This window comes from Neolamprologus multifasciatus, chromosome 2 (assembly GCF_963576455.1).
Source record: "Neolamprologus multifasciatus chromosome 2, fNeoMul1.2, whole genome shotgun sequence".
NCBI lineage: Eukaryota > Metazoa > Chordata > Actinopteri > Cichliformes > Cichlidae > Neolamprologus > Neolamprologus multifasciatus.
The window spans coordinates 32770839-32783638 of NC_140440.1; the positions used below are offsets into that span (position 1 = coordinate 32770839).

A 12800-nucleotide genomic window follows, 5' to 3' on the forward strand; every position below is an offset into this window, starting at 1 on the left:
ACCAGTTAGACTCCCCGTCCTCTCCCTCCTCCCCACTGCTCATTCTCTTGGTTGTAGGTGGGATGCTCTCGGTAGATCAGCTGAGTTTGTGGTTGAGCCGGTCTCGGATACTGACCCCGAATGAGGGAGCTCCTGCTGTTACCTTGTCTTGCTTCGATTCAACAAAAGACAGAAAAACAATTGGATCTCTGTTGTTATTCGTTTACATCATCTGCGATGTCGTTTAAAAAAGCGGTCTGAATCCTCTTTCCTTTCCTTGTTTTTCTCGTTGTTGTTGTTTTTTCTTAACAGTAGCAGCTACAGCAAGAGATTAGGGAAATCAGATAACGAGCACTGCACACTCCCCAGGCGTCTGCAAACAGGTGTTTCCATCCTATGACTGCGCAGCGAGCTTCATTCACGACTACCATGTGTGCGACCATGTAGTTTAGCGGAAAACTGCTCACCAAACTGTATTTGTGCGTATTTGTTGTGATAGCGAGAAAATGATACATTCGGAAGAAAATGCAATGTGCTGTGAGCAAAGTCTTTGTACAGCTTCGGATGGAACGTTTGTTTTTTATCCTTTTCGTTACGTTTCACTTTTTTCTCGAGGCTACAACGGACAGTTTCTGAAAAGCGACTAAATTAATGATCAAAATGATCCATGTGGACATCATCTAGCCATCTTCGCTGCACCCCTGGGACTATTCCATTTTCACTAGAGTGCACTTTGAAAGCTCTATAGTAGCCCATATTTAACACATCGTTGTTGTTGCATCGGATTCTGGACATTTCCCCTCAATCTCTTGGATTCAAAGGAGGTGATATCTTCCCCGTTTCTCTGGAAGTTTTCCCCCCAGAGAGCTGCCAAACTGGCTATGGCGGCAGCGATTGCCAGCTCCCTCATAAGGCAGAAAAGGCAGGCGAGGGAGCGGGAGAAGTCTAATGCCTGCCGCTGCGTTAGCAGCCCCAGTAAAACCAAAGGAAGCTGTGAAAAACCAAGTCGACTGAACGTTTTTTCACGAGTCAAACTCTTTGGTTCCAAGAAAAGGCGAAGGAGACGACCAGGTCTGTTGTTCCAATTTCATCAGGCTCTCACATTTTTGATCACTCTGATCATCACCTTTCTTATTACGAGTGACATTTTTTTGCAGTTAAAAAAGATATTTACTATGTAACGCTCACTTTCTCGGAAAAGATGGATGAAAAAGTTGGTGCAAGATTGAAAGGGATGCTTATCAAGTGTATCAACACAGAAGTCGCCTTGCATCTTAAATAATAGTGAGGAATAAATCAAATCAATCGCTCGTTGCCTATCTACTGAACTAGATGTAAAAAAAGGCTTAGGTGATTAATCACATAAGACTTCACTGTCACAAATTAATAAGATTTACTGTTTTAATTCATCTGGATAATCACTCCATCAAAAGTAATATAAATTTCACTCTTTTTAGTTTCCAAAATGGCTATAATATTTGGTTTCCAGGATGGCAGAACTTAAAAACAGATTAATATTAAACTTCAGATGCACACATTTAAATAAGCAGGTCCCAACTTTCATTTAGAATTTTAAGCAAACCTCACAATTAGCTCCAAATAATATTTCCTGCATGCTGTTGCCAAATGCTTTGTTGTTGAAACATATCCAGCAGGAATAAAAGCATTGGCAGATACAGTATTTTTAAGAATTTCCTGTATTTTAGGTATGTAGTTCTACTGTGAGATGTAAATCCAAGTCCAAAGTGGCTGCAATTTCTTGCACTATTGCAGCGGCATCACATCTTGCTATAGTGTCAGTCTCCTTATGTTTGTGGGTATGAGCCTATAGCCTTACAACATTCATCTCTGTATTTTCTTCCCACTTTATTCTATCCAATTCACTCATTTTCAAGTTGTTGTTGTTTTAAATCTGTGTATAATTCACCTGAAAGTTAAGGCATGTGGTTATATAACACTTTTTGCATCTTTCTAACATCCAATTTCCAGTTATCCTGTAGGGAAAGCAATGGGTGTTGTCTTTTTGGTGGGTATATGGTGCCTCATCTTTAAGGAAATACATTATATGTACATGCGGCTGTAGAGCTAATGCGTTTAGGCTCCTTTATGTCTATGTGCAAAGTTTTATACCACAATTATTACGCTATCCCCTCTAAATAGACTGACTAAACCCTGGCGCAGCGAAAGCAACCTTAGTAAGGCTGGTGATCACAGCACTGAAAGATGGATGAGATGATAGGACAGCTGAATGGTGTGGTTAACAACAGTAAAGGACACTCCACTTGGGACAGTAACCAAAGACTGAAGAGCACTTAGCACTTATCAGACACTAATGTAACTCAGACAGGCAAAAGAGATTTAATATTTAAAACTATCGTTTTTTTAAGACCTTTCTGTTGATGGACACGGTAGTGTAGGCTTTTTCTATTTTGTAAAACTATCTTGATTCCATGTCATCTTTTTTTCCAAGGCTTTTAACAGATATTTCAGAACTCTAACTCTTTCCTTACCATGCCAAATTAGACAGAAATATTATGTGCGGTGCTATTTGTCTCTTAAAGTGTGCCTCAAACATTTTGAGAGCATTTAATATACTATTTTTCATTGAAGTTTAGATTTTTATTCCTTTTTACTTTTGTAGCTGTGCATCTGTTAGGCAGGTCTGACGGAGTAGAGACTGACAAGAAACATGGATTGAGAAAGAGGGGTTACTTGCATAATTTCAGCCATTTTAAATCACTTCATGCCCTCAGAACCAATTTCTTATTCGGATACTCTTGTCCATCTTTGGTCTCATCTCTGTTGTCACGCTACTGGCCCTTAGATTTTGCAGAGGAAAGACAGAAACCATGCTTTTTAAAATGTTGACACAACACAATTTGATATAACTGTAGCTCTTAATAGTTTGCCATTTAAATACTTTTTAAATAGTTTACCATTTAAATGGTCAGTTTAACGTGTCTGACTGCAGCTTCTCTAACTGAGGCCAGAATCTGTCTCTAATGCTGTCTAGAAAGACATAATTACAGTAGTCCCTATTTTCACGAGAAGGTGAGAGCAAAGTAAGTGAATATACTTCTTCCAGCATGTTTTTGCTCATTTTGGTTGCATTTGTTTGACTGACAGGTGTCTCACAACATAACATTCATTTGTGACTATTTCTCCTTTTTTTTAAATCTCCCATCACGTGTGCCACTCAGCCTCATTAATTACCTGTCGACTCAAATGATTTCTTTTGTTTTCTTTTATTTGTGGGTTTAATAGCTGAAAAGCTGTTGGAAACAGCACAATGCAGGCGCCAGTATGCCCCATTACAAACCTACGAACGACTTTATCTTCCACCTTGTAATCTGTGGTTTCATCCTTGTGTCCTCTTCTCTGCTCTCTTCTTCCACAGAGCCCCAGCTGAAGGGGATTGTGACGAAACTCTACAGTCGACAAGGTTTCCACCTGCAGTTGCAGGCAGATGGAACCATTGATGGAACAAAGGAGGAGGACAATGGTTACAGTAAGTTTCACTCCATTGTACTGGTGTATGGATTCCACTTATTTTTCAATCATGCACATACTTTACCTTTTATCAGCACTATGCTGTACTATGTACTATAATTGAGGTTACACTACTTATATTCATCTGTGTGTCAAGACTGTTTCAGGTTTGTCAAAGCCCATGTTCCTTAAAGTGCTATAGGAGAGCTGATATATATATTTTCCTCCTTATTTGTGGGTTTCTTACACAGCAAATCCAGCATGTCCAAATTAACACTGTCCGATTTGATTTCAACACTATTCAAGTGTCTATATGGGTCCACACCAGAGAGTGTTAATTTAACTCTTTTTGAAGAGTTGGTACATTAACTCTGATTTAGTGTTAAACACCAAATCTGTCTGGAGTTGATAATTTAACACTTGGTGTTAAGAGTTTATATATTAACTCTCAAAAGAGTATTTTAGTTTAACTACATAAGACTTATCTTCTAATTAATTTTAAAAAGCGGGAATTTTACTGTTCTGAACTTCTAGAAATTTCTTTTGGAAATAAACGTTTACTAAAAAGACGCAATGGTTTTTGAAAAACATTTATTCTGAACTGTGCGCCACAATTTCAAAACATTTTCTGAAAGATGTAACAGTGTACATGTTCTCACTTTCATTAGAATTTTGTTTATCAAAAGGTCTGACATAGGTGAGCTGGTAAATGCAAATAACAGCATTCTCATCACTTATTTCAATAAATACAAAATACAATATGCATGTCCTTCATTCATCACTTTGTAGAACTTCAACGCACTCGTGCTCTCCCCCATATTCCATCTTCACAAGCATATCCTATGTGGAGATTGAATAAAAATTAGTTGACACTAATTAATGGCACAAATAATCCTGTAATCAATTGCAGCACAGTAAAAGGAATCCTTTTTGAGCCATTATTATAGGGTTGACTTTAAATGCTGAATTTCTTTTAACTCTAATAGAGAGCAGCATTTTAAACTGTTCAAAAGGGATCTTGATTTTTTTTGCCATTAAATATTTCTTAGTACAGAGAAAATATTAAGTTTGTATGCATGTTTGCAAGTATACAAACTAAGCGGTGAAGTAGTGACCCTGTTTAATTTGATCTAATCAAAATCATCCTTTTCCAAACTGAACACAGGTCTTTTCACGCCTACACACTGCCTCTGTCATAAGATCTAGTTTTGCCTTACACTATGTGTGGATGCATTCCTTTCGTTGCCACACACCCACTAGCTCTTTGTTTTCCAATTGATTAAAGAGATCAATGGAAGTGGAATAGCGCAGGCACTTGTCTCGTAACAATACAACAGACACTGACCAACTTTTAATTAGATGGTGCAATGAGCACTACTACATATCCCTGAAAGATTAAAATTATAAAATAGCCGCTGAGTGAAAATAATATCTAACAATGTGGAAAAAGTGTGCACGGTATTCTGTGAAACAGGATTTGTTCAGTGCTGTGTAATCTCACCATTAAGTGGATGTAAACACTACTGAGGCCTTTGAATTAGTATTCATTGAGTCCCTTGGTGTCTCCTACATATAAATAGCAACTCTGTGGATGTAGGATGTTTTCTAAGCAGAACAATACTTTATCATTTCCCGTGAAGTTTGTTTCTCAAATATAAGAATACCAAGTTCCATAATGCACAGAGCACACTGTACAGTAGTATAAGCAAAGCTTATGAAACGTCTTAAACAAACATGCACCCAAAAAATGTTGCACTTCACTTCTTCCACAGACCACCCCACCCATAATATCTGGATGGGCTCATTTTTATTAACTTATGCAACAACTGACCTGCATTATGGGACTAAAATAGTTTTGAGGGGAAAAAAAAATAAAGATTGCTGCTGAATAGGAAAAGGAGAAAGAGTGAAGCTCTTTGCACTGCTCCAAAAATAGCGTTGTTAGGCGCTGGGTGCGCTTGTCTCCATGGTGACGGAGAGCACAGTCCTCTTGGAGCTACTGGTGTCTTGTGATGGTGGGAGAGGACCTTCTTAAATGTGTACACACACACACAGATACACAGAAAAAACAAAACAAAACAAAAATCAACCCAAAAAACAAACAAAGATTTGACGTTCGCTACTTCCACTTGTTTAGAAGACCAAGTGTGGCTGTTAAACCAGTGGCACAAATAAGACATACAAGTCTCACAGAATAATATGGATTTTTTCCTCCAATATTTTACAGTATCAGATATTTTCTTGTGTTGTATCACAACTAAGAAAACCTAGTGGGAAAAACATTTTTGGGGAGGAAAGAAGGAGGGCATTTTACGGTTCAGCATACACACTATTGTCAATCTTGAGGCATTCATACCTCATTTTTGTAAATAGATTTCGATGTTTGAATCCATCATTTTAGATACTCTAAATCCCAAAGGGCAAACTAATTGGCACGGCTCCTAATGTGTAACACATCAGTTATGTCAAATCACATCACAAGAATCTTATTTATTATTTATCTAATTCAGCCTTTTGGGTTTTTTTAAAGTAACCCACTTTCCTCAACCAACGAGTCACTAGTTCAACACTAATCTCACCACAGAAGCGCCTTACACTGTTGTCACCACAGCTTCCTTTTAAGCTTCAATACTTTGTCATATTGTCATATTCAGGCTACTCTAATTGCTGTCATGTTGCTCCCAGAATGAGTAAAAGAACGTATTTAAAATGTGACTGTTCTGCGACTTCATGGCTGCTAGTACGTGGAACTTAGACAGCTTGCAAGCAATTGTGAAAACTATCCCTCAGGCCTCCTCGCCCTTCTTACTCCATATTCCTCTGTGCAGCAGGAAAGGTCTGTGAGTGGGTGGCAGGCCTATCATCCTCTCCAGTGTGCTCAGGTGTTTCTAGGAGCCAAGAAGTAATTGAGTTTCACCTCTCGAAAATCCCCATCAGTAAACCAGCTGGTAATCCTTCTGAAATGAAGTAGAGTGCAGATATGTACGTGCGCATCTTGGTGGGAGTATCATGGCAGAAAACTCAGTGGAATGATGCAGTGAGAAGGGTGCAATTACAAAGACAAGAACAGCGAGAGGTTTTAGAGAAGAGGAGCCATCAAATCAGGTCAAAATTACAGACAAGGAATAGTCGATGCAAAATTGAATTACACAGGTCCAAAATCACTAAATGACTAAATATATATTTGGCAATCATATTTATCAGCTTAAATGCATACGTTAGAGTACACCTAAAAATACTGCAGAAACTCTGTAGTTTGAGCTGTATAAAACATCAACATGCACCAGACTGTCATTTTTACGTCTTCAATATAGAGCGTTATGATTTTTAGTGCCATCTTTTTGAAAGCTGCATTAATGATGACGGTCTTCATTTCTGTTTGAGAGGGGATGCATCTTTAGCCACACAAGTTAATTAACAATTTGACTTAAATACACTACATCTTAAAATCTCACTGAGAATTGCATGAAAGAAAATCTACCATACAAACGCAGCATTCAGCAGCAGTGAGCAAGAGTTAGAGTTGTTAGGAGAAATAAACAGAAGGTCTGATTATATAATGAATAGATTAGAGAAAAAGTATGATAACGGTTGTATGATATGGACATTATAAACTAGACTTTACCAAAGTACTTTATGAGAGCTGCTTATATTACTTGTGATTAGCCAAGTCGCCATCTAATTCAATACACTCATGGGATGGATTATTTGAAACATGTCATAATAGATATTATAATAGACAAGTATGTGAGCAGGTCCAAGAGTGAACGAGTCATGCATAATTTAGCTGTTTGCCTAACAACGGCCCCTCTAGTGTTTTTCTTTCCAAATGTCACCATTGCAGTGCTTCTCAGTGGCAGGCGTCACTAAGAAGACTGACAGGATGGTTGGATGTGCACCCAAAGGTCGTGCATGTGCACAATCATTGTTGACGGAATGTCTTCATAATCAAATTACTGAAGATTATGGTAAATGTCTCCTGATTAATGGCTCCAAGCTCAGAAACAACAAGCCTAATGGGCTTCTGACTTTTTACTCTGCAGCTGACTCAACTGCACAAGCACCTAAGAATGTCTCGGAAAATTGTGGATGCATGGAAGAGCATCCACCATGCATAAACAAAATTCATTAGCATTAAGCAGGAGGATAGCTGGGATAGATGATTTGAAACATGTCAATAAGGATATTAGAACAGACAAGAGTGTATTTTCAGAAGAATACTTCATGTGGTGACTGAAGATGGAAACAAAAATGTGGATTAAAAGAAGAGAAGGAGTAGAGAGATAAGAAAGAGACAGAACTAGAGAGTGACTGGTTCTGGGACTTTTCACAGGACCCGAAATGACCTGAAAATGCAGTACAAAGTAAATATATCACACATGCCTTTGAGCATTGTATGTAATAAAAAACCCAGAGAGAAGGAGTCAGTAGGGGTTTTTTTTTATTAAGAGCAAAAGAAATAGCCGATCATAAAACCCCTATAGTGTGCTTTGCTCTAAGGACTTTACAGATCTACTAAGTGGCTGACAAGAGGATCTATAGTAAGGACGCACACTGACTCACAGCTCAACTGACAGAAGTTTCCTTTGTCTTCTCGTGTGTCTAAATCAAAAAGTTCTTATAATGTGATAACATAAACTCTTGACACTCAAAAGGGGAAATTTAAGAGAAATATTATTTTTCTATGGACTTTACTTGCTTTATTTAGTACCATCAAATGTTACAACAAAAACCCACAGCAGTGGCAGTGGAATTTGGGAGTGTGTCCAACAATAGTCAGTACAATAGGCGAGAAGTTTCCTTTTTTGGGAACAGAAGCAAGCACGGAGACTCTCAGGTGGACATTCATGTGCTTTCCTCTAGTCAGCCTGCGGTGTTCAGTGCCAGCAACTTATGAAATCTACACACACACACACACACAATATACAGGCTAACACTAATTAGGTAGAGATATACTATACACAGCAGCCGGGCTGCCGCTGGCTCTGTCAACCTCACAACTTGCTTTCAGCCCTCCGGTCATAGACAGGTTTTTGTATATGTGTGTGTGTGTGTGTGTGTTTGTATGTGGTCTATGCATGCAAAGTTATGTAAGGTTTTCTTTTTCTTTCTTCAATGTGAATGCATAATTAGCAACACAAGAGCTAAAACAATAAACATATGGTTGATTTCTTTGTCACCGTAACCAGTGGATTCTTCAAGGATTCTCAATGATTGCATTTTGCTGTACTGACTGCGCTTTGACTACAGTTACTAAAAACAGCATGACATGTCCTCCTGCACTTGTGGCCATAGTAACCTCATTTGCTGCTGTAATATCAGTGAAACAATAAAATCATAAAACAATATTGTAATTGGTTTACATTGACTTTTTTGTCAGTACAATTTCAAACTTGTACCAAAGTTGCATTTTTTTTTTGTTATTTACCATATATGTTGTTTAACATAAGTGTACTGTTTGCAGAATAAATTTGTTATCATTTGTTTCTCTTTCTAGCCATGTTCAACCTTATTCCAGTGGGGCTACGAGTTGTGGCCATCCAGGGGGTGCAGACCAAACTCTATCTGGCTATGAACAGTGAGGGCTTCCTGTACACATCGGTAAGACACGTCATACTAAGCCTGACTAAAAAGAAAAACACAACAAAACAGAACAAAAAAATGGTCTAATTTAACATGAATAAGGAGTTCAAGGAGTGTGTAAGCAGGTTCAGCAGTGAAAAAGTGCATCATTCAGTTGTTTGCCTACCCCTGTTAGTGTTTTTTTTTTTTTTTGCAAATGCCACCACCGTACTACCTCTCAGTGGCAGGTGTCACTGAGAAGACTGACAGGCTGGTTAGATGTGCACCCAGAGGGCTTCCATGTACACATTCCTTGTAGACAGAATGTCTTCATAATCAAATTACTAAGAATTGTTCTTTATGGTAAAAGGTCTCCTAAATAATTAATGGCATCAAGCTTGGAAACAACAAACCTAATGATCTTGTGACTCTTTACTCTGCAGTTGCTGCTGACAAATTATCTGTTACACATTTTGAAAATAATGAGATGAACAAAGACGATCGAACCTCCCGGCCACTCTGTCTCTGGCCTGAATGTACTCTCTCACACACACAAGCACCACTTAATAAATAGGTTTATATGGAGCTGACACCATTACTTTAAATTGGAAATAGAGCTAAAACCTTAAATGTGAAAAGAAAATATTGACAGTGAAACATTAGTGCTGAGCAGCATAAAAGATGTAGCCACAGTCACTCGCTGGTTTTGTACTTCACACACACCATCGTGATGAATATTTTGGCCACTGTTGATTTTTTGGAGCCACAAGTGAACTTGGACGGATGAAAAGTGGGATGCAAATTTATAATTTATTGTTTGCTATCTTGGTTAGCAAGTTGCAATTGTGACCAAGTGGTCGGCGGGGTTATAAAAGAGATAAAGTGACAACGCCACCTGGGGGGGAATTCTAGCCCAGGAAATATGAACTTTAGAAATGAAATGTAATCAAAACAACAACAACGTTTGCACAGGTTCAGGGATGCACACTGAGGCCGGCTCAAATATTAACACAATTTTATTTATTAAAAAAATAAAAACAAAACAACAAGGACGGCGCACTAAATGTCTAAAATGGTGTCCCAAATTACAAAAAAAATAAACATACAACTGGGAGAAAAGGGAGAGGCAGTACCAGTTTTGTAACACCCGCCCAATATGCAGCTGAAGATCGCCCCGATCAAGCCGCGAAAGCTGGAGTGAAACGATAATCCAAAAAGGGGCTTAGCGTGAGACCCAAAGCCCCCAGGGGCGAGGCAAGCAGCAGAAACAAGACTGGACGGCCAACAGATCAGAACACAAGATAAAACAAGGCAAGACAAGACAGCAGCTAGGCAGGCATCTCGACTCTTCGCTTAAAATCAGGCAGTTGGTCCCTGAGAGGGTGCTGTACTGTACGGTGGACGCAACTCACGCGTCTCTCCACCACGGCTGGAGTAAAAGAAAGAGAAACAGCCGCGCTGTAGCAGTCACACAATCCGATCGTATCGGTAAATTAACCAATAGGCCAGCATTTACTGCTGTATTGCACCAGAAGCTCGGGAGGAATCAGAGGTCAAAAGGAGGCTTACCTGTATACAGGTAAACACCACCCTGTAATCAATATGCAGGTGGGTTCCTAATTAACCCAATCACACGATACAAGGAGCGAGTGCAGCGGAAAGAGAGCGAGGGTGGTAGAGCGAGCGAGAAAGAGAGAAAAAAAAAGGGCGAGTAGCCCATCCGGCTACACAATCATTACTGTATGGCTACAATGCATAGTCAGACATATCAGCTAATTGGTGCCAAGTAACAAACTAAAGTAACAAAATACTGAAATTTCACTCACCAAAACTAAGACACAAACTTTTTAGTTGACTGTACCAAAACAAAAGCCATGACATAAGTCACATAATCCATTAAAAATGATCCTAAAGACACTAACAGCACACAGATTAAGTCCACTTTAATGATCATCCCATGAAAAAGGAAACTATCCACAAAGCCAAAAATGTCTTCTGTACCTGACGTAAATATAATTCTTCAGCGCTGCTAAGCTGGACATTTCAACATGAAAGTCTGTGGAGTCTGATTACCATTTGGAGAAACTAAACTCCAGGTTTTTCCACTTTTGTGTTGGCTTTATTTTGCAGCTCTGGAGGTTTCTTCTTGGTACTGAACAAATATTTGCTGGTGCTTTGGTGTGAAGGTTAAGTGGTGGTGGGAGGGACTGAAGAAAGTTTGGCAATCCAGGGATAGTTTGCATGCTGTTTACGACATACTGGGACATTCTTCTTAAGCCGATATCAGCCTTAAGCCTTTGGCTCCCTGACAAAGCAATTGCTGCTATGAATTCATGTGGAACTTCCAAGCTGCAAGTGTGTCTGTTTGTCTTTGCAGTTGTTCCCCCTAAAATAAAATGGATCAGGCTTAAAGTTTGCTTGACTAATAAACATATGCACATTTTACAGAGATCCACTTGAGCATTAACTAGCATTAACTCAATTGTGTTTGCTAATTAACCCATAGTAAAAGGCAGATAAGCCTTTGATATCCCTCTTAGAGGCCAGTATTACTGCTGCTATAAAATGTTTTACAAACATGTAAAATATCTTCCAGGTTCAACATCCAGTAAGGCAGAATTTAGTATGTGTACATACAGTAAATAAACTGGTTCTTATATAGTGCTTTGCTATTCTACTTGAGCACTTAAGGTACTTTATAATACATGTTTCATTCAACAGTTCAGTCATTTTTTTCTATGCCTAAGTGCTTTCTATGTAACATTCACACACATTCATGCTTTGACGAATCAAGGTTCAGTATGTTGCCCAGGGATACTTTGGCATACAGACTGGAGCAGCCATGGATTAAAGCACCAACTTTATAATTAGTAAATGACCTGCTCTACTGCCTGAGCCACGACCAAGAAAGCAATAATGCTAGCTGGCAAATTAAAAGTAAACTATAACCCAGTCAATTTATATGTATTAAAACAAAACGATTGGCCTGTTGCAGAGGTGGCATTGCAAAAAACAGTTCGATTCAAACCAGCAGCTCTAGCAAAGACTTAAACTCATTTGAGATGATATGAATATGATCGTTTAAAAAAATTAACAGTCAAGTGAGAAAGTTTCAACAGCCTTCAGTCTTTACTGAAAGTCTCTGAGACTCTCACTTTATCTATTAAAATATTTTCTTACCATTCCATCAGTTCGTAGGCATGAATATATCCGTGCTTTAGGCAGACATCAGACAGGAAGAGTGACAATCACTCTGATTTATGCAAATTTTATGCAGATTATATGGAAATTGTGCTCTGGCTATCCCCTTCTATAAACACCTTTCCTACATGCCAAAACATTAACAGAAGTTGAAGGAAAGAAAACATCACTGAGGAGAAACTGTCTGCATTAAAAATAATGTTAGCATAAAAAGAATGACCTCAAAAAACAGACTGAAAATTAAAAACATAACAATAGTTGTTATATGAAAATGAACCCTCTGGGGTCGATGGACGCGCCGGCGCGTCAAAATCACATGACTGATTTAAGATGACACAGCAACAAGATGCAGCGACCCAGAATCTCCATTTCAACTTTTTCTGAACAGAACAGAAGTGTTTTCAGCGGCAAGAAACTGTAAAAACGACGTTTTCTAAGGACAGCGCTAGCAAACACTCTCAATCTATTGCCTTAGATTGGCATAGTATGCAATTTTTTTTACGTTTCAGTCTTGGTTACATGTATTGTATTTTATTGCAACAAGTCTGTTGTGAATTTGAACTAACATT

General features: G+C 38.6%; 1 protein-coding gene and 1 long non-coding RNA gene across 5 annotated transcripts in view; one reads left to right on the forward strand and one right to left on the reverse strand.

The window, feature by feature from the left end:
• LOC146524889 (uncharacterized) overlaps positions 1-12800 on the reverse strand; it is a 275208-nt gene that overhangs the window by 254097 nt on the left and 8311 nt on the right. The gene's annotated exons all lie outside the window — the stretch shown is intronic.
• Positions 1-12800, forward strand: part of fgf13a (fibroblast growth factor 13a) — a 104223-nt gene that overhangs the window by 73627 nt on the left and 17796 nt on the right. For 3 of the 4 annotated variants that reach the window (XM_085170311.1, XM_085170292.1, XM_085170319.1), the window contains 2 exons: positions 3377-3487; positions 8966-9069. In XM_085170311.1, the coding sequence (XP_085026437.1) occupies positions 3377-3487; positions 8966-9069 (215 nt within the window). Of the gene's footprint in view, positions 1-39; positions 1051-3376; positions 3488-8965; positions 9070-12800 lie in introns of those variants that run through there. The other variant, XM_085170302.1, reaches the window with a different exon arrangement.